The sequence below is a fragment of the Ciona robusta genome, chromosome 3 (genome assembly GCF_009617815.1).
Source record: "Ciona robusta chromosome 3, ASM961781v2".
Lineage (NCBI taxonomy): Eukaryota > Metazoa > Chordata > Ascidiacea > Phlebobranchia > Cionidae > Ciona > Ciona robusta.
Genome location: NC_143237.1, coordinates 5,148,907 through 5,166,082, shown reverse-complemented (window position 1 = coordinate 5,166,082; position 17,176 = coordinate 5,148,907). Strand labels below are relative to the sequence as shown.

Below are 17,176 nucleotides of genomic sequence, written 5' to 3'. Positions count from 1 at the left end.
TCTTTCGCGCGCAAAACCCCGAATGTAATTAGCGAGCTGTTAGGCAAATGAGAAAATTATGCTACAGAGCTGCCTTAAACGAGCTCTGATTATCGTTTCTTTGATTATGGATGCACCTTGCCGTTTATGGCACTCGCTAAAACTGTTAGACTAATCGATGGAAGAGGAAATAAAAGCGTCTCACCCGTATTTCCATCTGACTAAAACTGAATAGTAAAATATTAATGTTTAGAGTCATAAAGTTTTGGAGGATTATATTGTATTTGTTAAACTGTCAGATAATTATAAACAAGATGTATAGGGTTAATTTTACCAGAACACAAAAACACAGTTCATATGTTTAAGTTGCGATTGTATTAATAAACGTGTACGGTTTAAAGTTAATTAGTCAGTTGTGATTTAAAGTTAATTAGTCAGTTAAAGTTGTACTTTATAGAATGCTTTACAAATTTCGTCCATCAAGGAATCGTTCAAAGAGGGTGGTATCGACTGCTACAAGGTCGTGCAAGCTAAAAGACTCTCCTGGTCTTTTACCAATACTGTCAATCACTTGAAGCTGCACAGCAGGCGTCATGTTGATGTAGACATGTTGTGAAAGTATTTTCACTAACATAATGATCTCTGCTCGAGATAACTGGTGATCGTTATCAAAATCCACTTTCTGTTATACAAAGTAATGTTGAAACAATACTTCGAAGTTTAGGTAGGTTATATACAATAGTGTTACGAAAACTTTCTTCAATGGGGGTTCGGTTAACTCCTAACTAATTATACTTATATAACTTATCACGTAGACTTCTAAATTTTATTTTAATCTAAAAATTTTGGACCAGACTATAATACATTTTACTGGGTTGTATATGACTGTCTCAAAAACCAAACGCAAGATTTCAATTAATTGATATATCGCAACTAGAATATCTAAGGACACTTACACCAATCATTATGTTGTAACTTATCACTGAACATTTGTTGTACTCCATCCTGTCAAGCTCGCCGTTGTTGTTTACATCACAAACTCCAAACCGATCTCGATCTTCATCACCTTGTATATGCGCAGTTATAGTTCACCAAAAATATCAAGAAAAGTACTATGGGGTAACATGGGATACCTTTATCACATAATATTTTAATGTCCTGATCCTGTTTTACACAAATAACAACGATGTATTGGAGAAGTAAACGGTTTATTAATTTTTGAATGTACTTTGACAAAAAGCAAGAAAGGGTGTCCCATCTTCTTCCGCCTTACTATATATACTTCGTTTAAAACACGAAACAATGAGAGAATTGCAAAAGCTGTATAATTACAGGGCTAAACTGATACAAAGCATCTCGGGCCTCAATGTTGGATATTTATTTATTTTTTATATAGGCGCCTTAATGGGCAAATACATCCCATTCATATTGAACGTGTATTTTTGCACTTTAATCCTGATAGCCTAAGTATAAAATATTGGGTAAACTTTTATCTTACTCTCTTTTATCCCAATCTGATTGAACCGTTTGGTAATCTCTCGTTGGGTGACCAGGTTGTCTCCATTAACGTCAACAAAGGCGTATGATCTGTCGAGCAACGGAGCTATGTTCGCTGCAGCAGTAATGACTAAAAACAAAGGTTGTTTAATGACTTTTTAATACCACAGAAAATTGAAGAATATTGGGCAATATGTGTGACCCCCCCACTGGCAACTATATCATTAAAATAGCAATATATATATATATCATAACTTTTCAAGGGGATAATCCGATGGTGTATAAACTTGAACCAATAAACTTACCGCCATCACAAGCGTACATGGTCCTCATGTAAGCATTTGTAGTCGGTTCGTTTGCTGCAAACATGAAATAAACATGTATATAACAGAGGCAGGAATTAACACCATAATAAAGTAGTTAACAAATACAAATACAAATACATCCAAGTCGTAATGAATTTTAATATTAATTACTATATACCTCTACTGCATCTATATTTCACCCGAACCTCTTCAGCTAGTTGCTGCGGATTTTTCACTCGCATGGGCCCCGCATCGCATGCAGACACTGAAACAATTAAAATTGATTACAACCGTAATGTTACAGAATATGATAGGGCAAGACGGGACACCTTTTCGTTATATTATCTCGTTCCATTTAGAAGAAAACAAAGCATATTCAAAGAAATATAAAACCCTATTTTCACGACTCTCACAGACCGTTGTTAATTTAAAACACGATAAGGTTATTTGGATTTAATGTGCTAATGTGCTGTCCCATATTCCCCCACAGTAATATAATATACGCTGTTGTAAGTATAGTGCACGTCTTATACAACATTTTACCTGTTATAATAACAACAAAAGCTGAAATAACGAGCCAAGTTTTCATATTGTTATTTATTTCCTATTTTCTGCCTGCGTTTTATTCTTTTCTGAAATATACATTTTTTACATGTTTACCCTTTTTGTGTTCAGTCTATAATACACTATAAAGTTTATATAAAAGCCACTAAGTCTTAAATTCTTTAGTTTGCCGAGCAGGTCTCGTCAAAAAAAAAATAAAAAATAAAGAGATTTGGAGCTAGCCTGTACCAGTGCTGTGACATGCAAGCACTTATTTACACTGGTCTTGTGGCGCAGTGGTTGATTGGAATATATAACCTGACGAAGTTAAATATTAAATCAATCGACTTTGCTGATAAATATTGTGTCGTGCGACAAAAGTGCGTCTTTTGTGACCTTCGAACAGCGATAAACAAAACGCCTTTCATCAGCAAGTAATTGCTTTGACCAATTAGGAGATTTAATCAACGAATGTGCGACAGACAGTAAACACGTCTGATAGTTTAAATGTGCAGACATTGCAAGTCAAACAAATAGCAAAATAAACCGACCCAGAGTGACTAATAGATTACATAAAATATACACAGCAAAAACACAAATGGCTTCGCATTAGCAACTGTGAGCTGATACAGGTTTATCTGTATTTTGTGGGGTAAGGTGGGATACCGTTAACACAATAATATCTCATATTTCCTGGGACGATTAAATAATTCTGTAAATATTCTTTTTTTATTAGCAAATGAGACCGAAAAAATAAAAAAATGTCCTATCCCACCGCACTCTATACTATATTGTATAACAGCATCAATCTAACAACCAGTAAAAGTTATTATTATTAGGATGTGAATAGCTACGCATGCGCAGTAGGTCGGAACAAATGTAGTGACCACCCGGTTCACATTTTTTTGGATTAGTTTAATTAGCACACTTTATTTAATATACTCACATTTTTATCAAACAGGATTACATACCATGCTTTTTTCATTCATTGTAAAATTACTTAAATGCTGTGTCTAATACTATAAACATTTGCTTCAGTTGATTAAAAATGAACAATGCTAAATGCAAACTATATTCTTTGCCTTTGCTTTACAAAATGGAACAATACTGACAGAGTCAAGTGCAACAACGAAGTGATTTTAGTGTTTATTTTATTACTGGTATTCGACACAGCAAGATGCCTGACGTAATCAGAAATAGCGATGCCAACAGTACATCGAGATGGTACAAAATGTACCTTGAAACGGTGCAAAATGTGTTTAGTAACATTTTGCCCCAGAACATTTTTTCAGTTGGTTCGTATTTAACAGACCTCGTATTGTAATTGTTCCGACTTACCGCGCATGCGCAATAGCAAGTCTTTGATGTATTATGAGAACACAGAAAAGTATTTTTAAGTACCACATAGAGTCATAGATTATGCGGGGATGTAGCTCAGTGGTAGAGGGCATGGTTTTGTTTTATTTTTTCTGACATACTGCACATGCGCAATAGAGCCGGTACAAATATATTAGTCGGAACGAATAAAGTAAAAACAAAAGGATGAAAAATACAAGTGTGTAACGAAACCACTTTTAAATAAACATGTGGAGATGCCGGGGATCGAACCCGGGGCCTCATACATGCAAAGCATGCGCTCTACCACTGAGCTACATCCCCGCACACTGTTGTTCGTACTTAAAATCACTAAGTTCTGTGCTCTCATAATACTTTAAGGACTTGTCAAAATCAATTAGACTTTGTTACGGATCTCGCAATCATGGGTCGTCCCAGCAGTTAATATGTGACCAGTGATATTTTTCTGTTTGTTGTTTATTTGCTAACACTGAGGTCCTCAACTAGGTATATCACATGTCATGTCAACTCAGTATCACATGTCATCGCGTTACTAAATACACCTCTGTTAAACTGTTTACGTAACTATAAACAGAAAGTTGCAGTATTTCAGTAAAACATTTTCATAATAGATTCTTACTAAAATTCATACACTTCAACAACATGATACAAATTTATCTCTTTAAAGTTAAACTGAATTTCTATTTTCGGAGAATTGGTTAATTTTTCATTTATTCTAAAAAATTTTTTTTTGGAGGGTAGCACTAAGCTACTTTATGAATACTACGTATTTTTATTTTCTAAATAAGTTTAAGTATTGCAGTTTCATTAAGGAATTCAAACGCGCATTCAGAATACTCCCCGAACAAATTCACTATTCCCTTAAAACGTTTTACGCATGAGTTGTTCAATTCATAGTATTGTTACGAAAAAGGCGCATTATTTCGAAAGAATTGAACAGCTGATCGGGTAGCAACACAGACGCAAGTGAGTCAGTGGTTTAGAAACATTCTCTCACGGCCACGTTGCAGTGTGGTCCGACAGAACTTTAGCATGGTGTACTTTATTGAACGTTTGATTGAGTGAGCTGCTGATATACAAACTTAGGTCAATATAATGGATTTAAAAGAGATAGTCGAGTGTTTTAATGCTCCGATAAAAGAAGAACAAGCCTGGGCAGTTTGCCATCAGTGTGGCAAGTTTTTAAAGAAGCAGGAAATAGAACACTTAGACACAACAAAACCGGTGTTTACTGCCCCAGAAGGACCCAAGAATATTTATTTTAATGAAAATGGACATGTGGACTTGCTAGGACCACCAAATGAATTTCAGGAACAGGTACAAACTTTACTTAGCATGAGTTTGCTTGTTTCATGTACAGCCACTTATTCATATTTTTGCCATTCAATCACTTGAATTCACTCATATGGTACTTACTGTTACTAAACTTTACCTAAATTTGTAAAACTAACCTTTTTAATGTTTTGGTTGGTTGTCTTTTAAAAACCATTTAACAACATGCACCACCCACGTTAACAAAGTCTATTGTATGATACTGTTCTCATTTACCGAACCCCAGGTTTTTAATAGCAAACTGATTATAGGATTCTTATTAATTGATTTTATTGATTTCTCTAAATAGTTTGTTATTTATTTGTGTTTTGGTTGAATTTTGTAACTTATAATAATTTTCTTTCAGTTAATATTTCGCAATAAATGCCTGTGTAATATGAGCTATCATATGTTTGACTTTTATGGCCTAACGTCTTTAAGTTAAATCCAAGGGCGGATCCTTCTATTTAAACAAGCCCACAATAGTCAACATAGCAACATACAACAAAGAAATCTTTGGTATTTCAAACATAAGGGCTCACCAATATATTGGTTACTATACTTTAAACTTACTGTTTTTTTGTGGGAACAACATTATGTTTAACCCCATTAACCTTTAGCTCGCTAACAATTATTATAATTTCCAAAAAATTATCCTAAAATTGAGTTACAACACTGTCGGTGTTAAAGGGCTTTGGCAATAACATGAATTTAGAACTAATTGGTCATAAAGCCATCTTGACTCTTGATATTTACATTAAATCAACATGGACAAGTGTCTCAAATTGTTGGTTTCAAGCCAACGCCTGTATATGCTTGTTTAAAGTCTGTATAGATTTCGGAGTGCTTGTGCGAGAATCCGCCTCGCGGCAAAGCGAATAGAACTCGATAATCGTTTCCCTTTGAGCGTCTTCACACGCGATCTCGCAAAACACGTTTCTGCGTGCTCAAGATTCGTATGGCCGTCGTTTTATTGTACATGGTCTCAGTATTAACGATAATTTAAAGAAAGAGCGCTCTAATCGTTGTAAATTCTTGTTGCAGTTTAAACGTAACATCTTTAACCGTACTTACTGCTCTAATTATAAAACGCTATATAAGATAGTAAGATAACCAGTTAAAGCAATAATCAATCAACCACAAAGTAAACATTTTCACTACTTTTCTCTCAACAAATCTTTACTGGGTTTTCGATCAATAAACAAAGCTATGTTGCCGTTCCTTTATTACTATGGCAAACTGATCGATGATGTAATATACAAAGCCATGTCAATTCCACGCAAGTAATTTAGAAGTTACAAAATTTCCCTCTCTCAGAGGGCACTACACACTAGATATACATTTATCGATTATAGTAGGTTGCTTTTGCGGAAAGTAAAACAATAACTATATAGTACTATAGGGTGGGGTAAAATGGGACATTTAGATGCTAACTATATCTCAATCTTCCCCACAGTAATATAGGTATAAGTTTGTGATAATAAACCCAACGGTTGCGATCGATATGCGGTTGGGTTAAAATGCAGCTTTTCTTGTTTTCATCTCCATCGATTATTTATTACCACGGTCGACCTCTGATCCTGCACAACTAATAATAATAGTAGACCCAACTTTGGAAGTCCTATTAACTTATATTCAAATGTAAGTAGAGTAGTAGACATGTCATGATGTCGACGATTCCGTAGTTTCGTCTCCCTAATCAAACACACGAATCTTCGACCGTTCACACTCGTCATTTCACAAGCACACTCGGACTTGATTACTATTTGTTCTATCAAACATACTAGTTTTACTTTACAACTATTTATGAACTAAAGGGTCCTCGGCAGGCAAAGCTGAATGTTAAATATGTATGGTTTTTGTTCGCGCAACAGTACTTAAAATGCTATAATGTGTTTAACACACGAACACAGTGAGGTCTAAAGTAAAAATACAAATAAAAGAATATAAATGTTTGTAGTTTTGCTTACCTATTACTGCCTAATAAAATGTAACTTTAATAACTAAAGTCACATCGATTCTACGACCAATGAGTACACTTTGCAAAATTTTCCATGAATTTCTAAAAAAATATATTTAGTGTAAAATCGAACAACACGTACGCATGAGTGTTTAATTTACGAAACCGGTGACTGAAAATCAATTGAGAATGTCTCTAAAGTGATTGGAAGGTCCAGATAAACACTGTGATTACAATTACAAAGCATCCGATTATGAAGTTGAAGTGAACAGTATTATACATTACAGTATTATATTTCTTGCAGATTGCTCTTGCCCGCGTTGGCGTCTCCGTCTTCTCTGCTCTCGATTTTGGCCTGGATGAGCAACAAGAGCAGGAGATCTCGCTTTCATTGGAGGACCTCATATCACGAATGACGTCAGTGATTCATAATGAAGTTGATGATGATAATCACGATGAAGGTTATGATGATGAGAAAGCCAACACGGAGGAACTTCCATGCTCCGTTGATGACCTGATATCGGTAAGTGTATGCCACACAACAATCCTTTTAGATCTTTAAAATAGCGCTTTATGGTGTAAGATGGGCTTCCCTTAACACCAAAATGCCCATGTCGCCAGATCTTACATTGTGCAAATCTAATATTATGTTTTCAACTGTTCGGTTTTAATTACTCTACAGCAACATGGTTCAGATATTTCATGATTTCCGCGTGTTGAGTAGGTCAGTTATTGATTCGTTACCGATCGGAAAATTAATTAAGTTTTGCAATTAAGCCAACCAATACTGAACGAACATTTCCTTGAATTGTGCGTGGTGTTTTATAACACAAATCAATTGCTAAATATTTAATATTTGTACAAAAGTACGAGTCAATGGGGCCATTTTTATCCGGAGATTACCCAAAACAAATTATAAAAAAACACATTTTAATTGCGAAGGTTGCCTATGTTTTATGTTCACAAATTACATTTAATCTCTTACCCCAGAGAGAGATTGTACATAGTCTGTATATGCAAGATATGCTTATATCCCATAATTCTGCTGACCCTTGCTCTTGTGATGAGCGCGTTTTTTGATACGAATCGTTAATCCAATCCGGCTTCCCATCAATAATTATCTGCCAAGCCACGATTTGCAAGCCTCATTAACCCTCATCAAGGCCCGCATTAGCTTATAATGTTGCGTCTGGTCAAACCATAAATCACAACCCGATGGAATTGGATTTTTCGGTCATTCCAGTTTATAATGTTTTGCCTTGCGCCTCAGTGCGTCACACAATGTATAGTTAATTGCCCATCAAGACTCTTGTGTTTTTCTTTAAATTTATATTCGGGTGGGGGAAGATGGGACACCTTTTCATTCAATTTGCACATCTGCACATCTCATTTGGTAGTAAACAAAACATCTTCAAAGAATTTTAAAACGGCATCCACACGACTCCCATAGACTGTTGTTAGTTGTTTAAAACAGGATCAGGATAATGAGATATTATGTGTTAAAGGTGTCCCATGTTCCCTCATGCTACTATATATTAAGTGGACTGCTGCCTGTTATGCGCATTATTAAGTATATAGACCTCATGTGTTAATTTAAATTAACTTCAACTCCAAGTTGGCCTGAATTGGAAATATTGATACAGATATGAATTCCATGTTTCACATTTTCAGACACAGCATGTTCGATACTACCAAGCATGTTTCTCATCGTAAAATAACTTTCTGCGTTTTTTATTGGTCAACTTTGTTTTAAAAGCAATAGGAATCTGTGTCCTATTGTTCTAAAATTCGTTAGCTGTTTGTTTCCGTGCAGTTAAAATGCTATTTTTGTTGTCAATGTTTTGTTCATTGGCTTGGTAGCATTCCTCTGGTACATTGCGCATCGTGCGGTCCACTAAGACGGCAGTTTAAGTTTGCTATCGATTGAATACGTATACATGGGTCGATATAGATATCTTGGTGCGCTTCTTTGCTTGGTAAGGTTTATGCTGCAGTGGAATCTTAAGGAAGTGTACGAAGGGAAACTAAAATGCTTGCTGTCTGATTATACAGTCAGCAGTGCAGAGACCTTGTGGTAGCAAGTGGATGCGTTTCATTCATTATTGATGACCAGAGGCTCGCTCGTCGCATGCTGTTTAGATGCAAAGTAGGGCCTGGTCTTCGTAATGAATACGGAACCTAGTTGCAGATGAACAAGGAAGTACCACGTGACTTGCACCCATGTACAGCTTGGAGAGTAGTTTACAGATCACGTGCAGTCGCTAATAGAAATATTTTATCAAAAAGTATCGCTCGATTTTTCGCTGTCTTGGTTTTGTTGGTGTTTTTATGTGACGTCATAGGCCGAATCTTCTTTTTCCTGATTTGCGTTATCATGCCAATTATCGTCGTAAGTTGACTTAATTTTTTTTTTATATATTCAATTACGCAATGCCAAGTCCGATTTAGTTTTAGGACTTTAAAAAGACAGAAAGTTTTGCATTAATAAGGGAATAGTCGCTCGATTGTCAACATTTTTAAACACATATAAAGGGTAGCTACTAGCTTTTATCGTTGTTAATATAGCAGCATTGCGAGTACTGTACACGTCTCATTGATTATTTATTTTCAATAATCTCGTGAAAATGTCAACCATTACTTTATATAAATTAATTAACCTGTATTAAAATTTTGCCTGAATCATTAAAAACTTCACGACCTACTGTTTTATTCTTTATATCAACTGTAATATCGATCGTTTTGTTCGAACAAATCAGACATAAAGTGATCATTTCTAATTTTCAGTGTTGTGAAAACCGACTTTCGGGGAGATGGGAAGCGGAGAGTCATTACACAGCTGTGTGTACTGCTATGCTGCGAGAGGCGCAAGAACTTAAAGTTTTTCTTAGCAAAGTACAATCCGCCAACCAGGTACACACAATTATGTATGTAATTATTGCTGAGGTTATATGATCAATCATGATTTTTCCTGTACTGGAAACTCATTTCTTTAAATTAAAGTAGTATAACTATACAGTTTGAGTTTTAAATGAAGATGACCGTTTAAAAAGTTAGCCAATTGTTTGATTTCTGTGTCCAATGGAATTCTAATTTAGCTAAATAGAAATGAATAATTGATGTAATGCCTTCCAACTTTCCGTCTCCCCAATTAACTTTAACTTTAAATGATGGAAACCTTTGTTGGCTTCACGGTGGTAACGTTAAAAGGCGAACTCGTCAATCCCGCACCCCCTTACTCAATAACGCCTACGTTCAGTCTATAAACGATCGTTTTACTCGCCTTCTTAAAATAGAAGATTGTTAAAAGTGAACACGTCATTCACGATCGATTGCGAATAAAAACAAAACGAATTCTAATTAAACGTAAATTGCCTTAACGTCGTATTTCGGGTGATCGATGCTTTTTAGTTGTTTAATTTCGGTTACAAGTTTCTCCGTGTTTAGATATAGCGATACATTAAGAGACAGTTGCGCCTGCGTGAATCATTGTATATACCTGGCTCTTTGATTACAAACTTCACCAAGTATAAAAAGTCACCGATTCTTCTATTTCTCCTGTCTGAAACCTTTTAACGCGTCAATGCGGTTTTTCGCTACACATTTCCTATATTGGTGTGGCAAATAGTGATTTCGGGTGCCACACTCAAGTTAGAAACTCAATACATGAGTGACGTAATCGGGCACACCTTGAATAAATCATAAGGTGCTTGTAAAACTGGAATGTGATGAATTAATGTTACAATATTTTATTGCGACATTAAACGTTAATATAAGGTTGCGTGTGGCCAAAACAGTAATATACTCTATTTCCCTGTAATCGTTGCATAAACCGTTGTAAGGACACATAGCCATCTCATTAGGTGTTTTATAGAATGCTTGTCACCACTATTACACAAATGTATCATTTTTATCGTGAGGCGGAAGAGCTAGTATTTCCCTAACGACTAACTATCAGAACAACCCTGCGGCTCACATACCAACACAGTCACCGCACAATGTTAATTTCGCATCCCCCAATTACCTTGCACTTACCGGTTTAAACAGGTGATAACCGGTTATGGACTCTTGGTAATCAACTACACGTTTCATATAGAGATCCTCTGATAAAAGCAATTAGAAAGGTATCCAGGAAACACCCGGTGGCATTTTAAGTGTTTAATCCTTCAAACGTAACAATACAAAGTTCAAACCCTTCTGCATACCAATACTTACTGTGTGTATTTGTCGTCCTGCGACGAACACATGACATATCAACTATAAATAAACTTTATACGTAGCTTTTCCGCAGACCAAGCATATACGGCTGATTAGTGGTCGATATTTATTGGTAATCAACCAACATTGAACTCTTTGCTTGTTCTTTCTTAATGTTTTGAAAGCAATATTTAATTTCACCAATTCTCTTTATTTCCAGAGTTTGCGTAAACTCACACAGCAAGCTACGTCATCCTCACGTGACCAAATTCATGGTGAGATAGATACGGACGACATTCCAAACCTTGGTTTTGCTGAATGGGTAGGTAGCGTGCGAACCATAATTTGCCACTTTGTCGAAGAAGCAATGATGAAATTCGTAGACGTAATAAGCGGAATAAATCCCCCATGTCATATGTTGAACATATTACATTCTTGTATCTGTTTATTCTCTGCCAGAGTATATACGACCTTTGATTTCGACCATTATCTTCGCCTTAGTTACATGATTAACGCATATGTAAAGCAAACAACATAATGTCATAATTTAAACGTTTGTGCTTAATGATGATACATGATGGTTTAAAAATCGTGGTATAACCTGTAGTGCGTGCGATCAATTTGATTTAAAATCTATTGTTTAGGTTTAATTTAAACACAGGTCATTTCTGAGATAATAAACATGTTATTTCCTGTACGTTATCAAATGAAACATAAACAAATATCTCTGTTTCCATTGAAACTCTCATAATAACATGTTAACATAACAACATGACGTCATAGGCCCATCTTTGGATGCAAGTGTTGGACCAGTTACGAAGGGGGGTTACCCGGTTAAAGAAAGTCGATCAACAGACGAGAAGCTCGGTTGAATTTGAACTTACACCTTACGAAATACTCATGGAAGACATACGACAAAAGAAATACACTTTGAGAAAGGTGTTGTATTTCGACGAATGTACCCACATGTATATTGATATATAAAGTCAAGTTGAATATACGATCTCCGCACTTCCGGGTCAACGAGCATGGTTTATCACTAATATCTGGCCGTTGTTGAATGAATTTAATTGTTCGCATAGTATATATTATCGTATGCTCCCGACTCTAAAAAGCGTTGTTAATTGTTAAGTCACGATTAGTAAATATGGGTTTTAGGTGCAAATGGTATCCCATCTTTCCCCACAGTACTATATACTATCCTAAATTCCGATGCTTTGTATTTGGATGACGTCATCACATATTTTAACGATGTCATCGTTGCTAGGTAACCACTGACGATATTCTTGCACCCCTTGTGAAAAAAAGCGCTCATGACGTCATACTGGAATTTATACGTTCGCGTCCAAATTTATCACCGGTGAGTTCTTTGTTCCGTATTAATCGACATTCCAGGGTCACAATGTGGCATTGATGTGCATTCGTCTATGCTTGTTCAGGGGCTTTATCGCGAAAACTACCTTCCGACGTCTCAGACCGGCTTCCTCTTTAATATAGAGCATTTGGTTACATATTTTTTAAGTTTCTGTTTAACGTTCGTAATATTCTTCAATCAAATTACATTGTCACTATCTGTTACTACACAACTACACGGTGTATACTATAAGCATATTTTTTACACTGTGATTTATATACTAATTCAAAAACGAAATATCGCCATCCACAGACGCTTACGCATTATTTAATACATCTAAACCAGTCAACCTCCCCCTATTAAAACTTGCCATCTAACAAAACCGCCGAAATTCCGACAGGCACATAAGCGAATTTTGGCCCCAACTCCTCCAAGGTCAAAGTCATTACATGAACAACTTATTGAACAAATACATGAACATTCTGTTCCCCTCAAGCCGGTCCCATTTAACTCAATGAAGTCTTCCAGAACCTTCGATGCAGGTCCGCCTGTGAAGGGTAAGTTTGATTATATTAGTCATATATTTCACCTTTTCTTAAATTGCCTGATCTTATTGCTTTGTACTTTTGAAGTCGTGGTTAGGTTGGTGTCCTGACTTAATCCAACCTGTAATCGTCTAATGTATTAAGTGGGTTAATGTCATGTTCACTTGAGTATAAGTTTTGCTACTTATGCTTTTACCTACATGATGTATATTGAGAATGGCAAACACGCATAATTATTACATGCGAAGTTGAATATTTTATGTTTCTTCCTCGGAAAATTCTTCTAACGTCATTTTCTTTAATAGAACCTCTAACGAGCTATAGGCAATCGGATCAGTGTCAGCGGAAAACGATAACTGCCGTTACGTCTGCATGTTTCTTCCTCGGAAAATTCTTCTAACGTCATTTTCTTTAATAGAACCTCTAACGAGCTATAGGCAATCGGATCAGTGTCAGCGGAAAACGATAACTGCCGTTACGTCTGCTTAATGCTACTGTAGACCGCGTTTTACATTTTAAAACATCTAATTATCGCCACCAGCCTCTTTCTCAGTCAGCCATAAAGCCGCCGCTCATTACGAAGCAAACTTAAACCGATTCTTGTAATTGCAGATCCAGTCGGAGGTGTGACGTCATCTGTTTCGTGTCGTAGAATCTTGAAGTTGGAAAATTTCTCGGATTGTGATGACGACGATGACGGTTCACTAACAGAGGTATATGTCGTTCGTTTACTTACTAATTGGGAGTTTCTCCACGCTGACATTTTCTGCTTGTGGCAAGACACTAAACGTCTTTGTGTAATCGTAATCCGGCACTTTTCGCTAAGTGGATTTAGCCAGCATAACACACAGTTTCGTATTAAAGGAATATTTCGTAAAAACAACGTTATTATTCAACAATGGCGCGTGTGTGTTTACCTTGCACGAAATGATTGTACAAACAACACATAACGCAGTCTGTTATAAATTCTATGCAACCTATTTACTGTGAATGTGTATTAAAGTGGTTGGGGACAAATAGCAAGAACATTGAACACCAAAGGAACGGCTTTTGATTTCTGTTCTGATTTGAAAAGAGTTCAAGGGGACAAATGAAAACCCGTTCACTTGAACGTCGGTTTATCAAACAATTGTCACAAATCATAGCTCCAAGTGCTCTGGCGTACTTCTCCGGGCAGAAATATTGATTTCTAACTCGACTTTACTCCCGTATTCTTGCCCAAGGCAACTATAGGATTGAGCGTGGAAACCAATTGTAAAACCACTGACTCGACTCTCTTATCTCACGGAATTTAGATTAGTTTCCATTTTTAACTTGATATTTTCACATTCTTTAGTCCGACATCGAGTATGACGTCACAGGCGACTTAAGTGACGTCAATACGTCTGAAAATCTTGATGATTCGTACTCGCCATTAAAACGTTTCAATCGAACTTCTCCGTCTCCAAGATCATCGGGTATGTGATAAACTTAATATGATAAAGATTTCGTTATTATTATACAAATGTGTTCCAGGTACGTCAGGTGTGTCGTCATCGAGCGGTGACGTCAGTGACGGAACAGAAGCCAACACTCACCGTCCGCTGTCGATTCGATTTTCGGATTCTATCCGTCGCAAACGATGTAGGTTATATAGTGGAATGTTAAAAATCTGAAGATAAATTAGGAATTTAATTTTTTTATGCTTTGTAAATTCCTAATTTTAAGCGACTGTTTTTATTTCAGTACTGCCATTGGAGTTACCGCCGAGCCCTGCTAAAACCCCCACCGATTCGCCGGTTAATTTTTCGTCTTTTGTCCCATCGTTTCTAAGCAAACTGCCCTCACACGGTCTCCGCCGGTCGCAGAGCGTCGCGCTACGGTCAAACCTAACCCAGCGTCCCAGTTTAATGGGTCGCAAAATTACGTGGCTGGAAACTTCGTCAACCGATGACGTCACGAAGGGTGACGTCAAACTACCGCCCACCATGCGCCCTCCAGTGACGGCAGAGGAGAAAAGGCAATATTTCAGACGCACAAAATCGGAACGTAGAAAAAATTCTACTTTGGAGGTATAGCTTATATATACTGAATAAAATGCTACTTCTGTATAATAATGTTAAAACAAGGTAATCATGATGTAAACTGTCACTTAAATAAAAAAAAATATCTCTATAGCGCACAAAATCAAGCGAAAGATTTTTTAAAAACCATTCCTAAATAATTCCTACAATTTAAATCTTTTTAAAGGACGAATGGCGTCAACCAGTGGCCAGTTTATCCCTAACAGTTGAAGAGGTGATGCATATAAGGCAGGTTCTTACACGAGCTGAGTTAGAGAGATACCAACCCGACAAGGAGCTTTATCATGCTCTGAAACATGAGAAGGTATTCCAACTTTTTATGTCATACTGACAGCATGTTTAAATGCATGGGATATGATGTTAGAAATGACTCCGGTCCATCATTATTTTACTACTAAAAGATCTACAACTATTGCTTCTAAATTACAATCAGAACTGATCATGAATAGTAAAACGCTGTCATTAATCAATGAATCGACACTAATTGTATAAGTCTATACCGACCGGTCATAATTGATCGTTTCGTACGAATCGTTTGGTCACTAATTTAAATACATTAACCGTAACTGCAACTGGATCGATTTAGCGGTTTCAATGTAATAGTATTCTCATTTTATTAAAGATATGTTTCAATTGCCGCACGAAGAAGTTCAGCGTCTTCTCGTGGCCTTACACTTGCGGAATTTGCAAGATGAAAGTTTGTTCCAAGTGCACTAAAAAGGCAAGTGCTACTTTCTAATTATATTATATATACTACTATGGCTGTGGGGTGAGATAGAACACTATCAGGCTATCAGAACACGTATTTCATATTTCATAAACGCGTTTTTAACAATTACCAACACTCGATATGGTTATAATATGTCCCAACTCCAAAGAAAACAAAAAATGACTCATCTTACTCCACCCAACTACATATAAAAAAAATGTGTAACCCATTATAAAACAGTTGATTTAAACCTATTATACAATCCACAGATCCGTGCACCCACTGACAAATACATTGAAACTCCCGTGTTTACCTTAAGTCCCTCCTTACATAAGTTGCCAAGCACCCGATCCGCTTATTCCTTTACGAGGTAAAAATAACTTTGGTGTTTTAATTTTCAAATAACATTCATTCGTGTCATTGAACTCTAATGACAATCCCGTTGGAAATGGACGCTGCTTGCTATGCATAAAAAGGATGGAATAAAAAAATAACTTGCTGTATGTTACTTAGCATTATATTATATTCTATTTACGTCATTGTACCTGTTATTCTACCCAAACAACCCACATATGCTGTGTGTAAATGACATTTCGGTTTTATTTCGATGTTTACCTTCTATTGCTGCTTAACATTATTGTAATAAACTAAGTTTCCGTTTCTGTGTTTAGAGGAGACAGTGTGGGATTACCAAACTCCCCCATTACTTTGTTACGTCAGCAATACCAGCGTGATTCCGGAGAGTCTCTGACGTCACAAATTTGGAATCGCTCACGAAAAATTGAGGTTTGTTGCGAGTGTCACGTGCTTCTCTCCGGGGTGGTAAAAAACAGTCGCGAAGTGGCACGACAGAACATATACAGTAGCAACGCATCCTAATTTGAGTTTTATTTTTGTTGTATTTTCTGATATTTATTCACAACGTGCTAAACAAGGAATATAAAGTACACATCCAAATAAACATAAAACATTATCAATCTACATTCCTATTTATCACTCGTGCGCGTGTACATCTTTCGTTTTATATTGTTTCTATCTTGTCACGTATTGTTAAGCAGACATTTAAGTTTACAACCATACTTGTGTTATATTTGTGCTGTGTGTTCCAAATAATGCTGGTCATTCCGACACCAGAGAATTTGATATTTGGTATATTCATTTTGAGTGCTTGGTGCAAATACACATACGCAACGGGGCAAATGCACATCCTGTTTAATCCTCATTCAAAAGACATCAGAGAGGTTACGTGGTACATCCGGAGTTTCTGTTGTTATCAATCATAGAGAACGAATAACTATGGATCTTCTAAGAAATAAAACCTTACAAGATCCTCTATATAAACCGTAGAGTATAAAATCAC

The 17,176-nt window shown here is 36.3% G+C and overlaps 2 protein-coding genes and 1 non-coding gene across 4 annotated transcripts; 1 reads left to right on the top strand and 2 right to left on the bottom strand.

The window, feature by feature from the left end:
• Positions 1 to 242: 242 nt before the first annotated feature.
• On the bottom strand, positions 243 to 2,555 carry LOC149738435 (uncharacterized). Its single transcript, XM_089873763.1, has 6 exons — positions 2,325 to 2,555; positions 1,960 to 2,046; positions 1,782 to 1,835; positions 1,478 to 1,606; positions 936 to 1,045; positions 243 to 661 (listed from the first exon to the last, which is right to left on the bottom strand). Exons 1-6 carry the CDS (start codon positions 2,368 to 2,370, stop codon positions 443 to 445), a joined length of 645 nt encoding a protein of 214 aa, XP_089729889.1. The 5' UTR covers positions 2,371 to 2,555; the 3' UTR covers positions 243 to 442.
• A 1,356-nt stretch (positions 2,556 to 3,911) lies between these two features.
• On the bottom strand, positions 3,912 to 3,983 carry Trnaa-ugc (transfer RNA alanine (anticodon UGC)). Its single transcript has one exon. It is a non-coding gene; the product is annotated as a tRNA-Ala (tRNA).
• A 620-nt stretch (positions 3,984 to 4,603) lies between these two features.
• Positions 4,604 to 17,016, top strand: LOC149738433 (protein spire homolog 1-like). Of its 2 annotated transcripts, XM_089873722.1 has the most exons (15): positions 4,604 to 4,997; positions 7,256 to 7,474; positions 9,736 to 9,861; positions 11,366 to 11,467; positions 11,929 to 12,084; positions 12,413 to 12,505; positions 12,900 to 13,056; positions 13,657 to 13,757; positions 14,381 to 14,501; positions 14,560 to 14,667; positions 14,770 to 15,095; positions 15,274 to 15,411; positions 15,730 to 15,828; positions 16,086 to 16,186; positions 16,488 to 17,016. In XM_089873722.1, the coding sequence occupies exons 1-15, from the start codon at positions 4,776 to 4,778 to the stop codon at positions 16,693 to 16,695; spliced, it is 2,277 nt and encodes a 758-aa protein (XP_089729848.1). In that variant the 5' UTR covers positions 4,604 to 4,775; the 3' UTR covers positions 16,696 to 17,016. The 2 variants fall into 2 exon arrangements, with proteins under 2 accessions (XP_089729848.1, XP_089729850.1); XM_089873724.1 differs by lacking the exons at positions 4,604 to 4,997; positions 7,256 to 7,474 and adding an exon at positions 8,767 to 9,340.
• The last annotated feature ends 160 nt before the right edge of the window (positions 17,017 to 17,176 follow it).

Excerpts from the sequence above, each read along its gene's own strand:
- LOC149738435 (XM_089873763.1), bottom strand. The coding sequence starts at position 2,370 with ATGAAAACTTGGCTCGTTATTTCAGCTTTTGTTGTTATTATAACAG. Across the intron at positions 1,607-1,781 it reads CATGTACGCTTGTGATGGCG|TCATTACTGCTGCAGCGAAC; the intron begins GTAAGTTTATTG and ends CTTTGTTTTTAG. Across the intron at positions 662-935 it reads GTTACAACATAATGATTGGT|AAAGTGGATTTTGATAACGA; the intron begins GTAAGTGTCCTT and ends TTTGTATAACAG.
- LOC149738433 (XM_089873722.1), top strand. The coding sequence starts at position 4,776 with ATGGATTTAAAAGAGATAGTCGAGTGTTTTAATGCTCCGATAAAAGAA. Across the intron at positions 9,862-11,365 it reads AAGTACAATCCGCCAACCAG|AGTTTGCGTAAACTCACACA; the intron begins GTACACACAATT and ends CTTTATTTCCAG. Across the intron at positions 11,468-11,928 it reads ACCTTGGTTTTGCTGAATGG|GCCCATCTTTGGATGCAAGT; the intron begins GTAGGTAGCGTG and ends ATGACGTCATAG.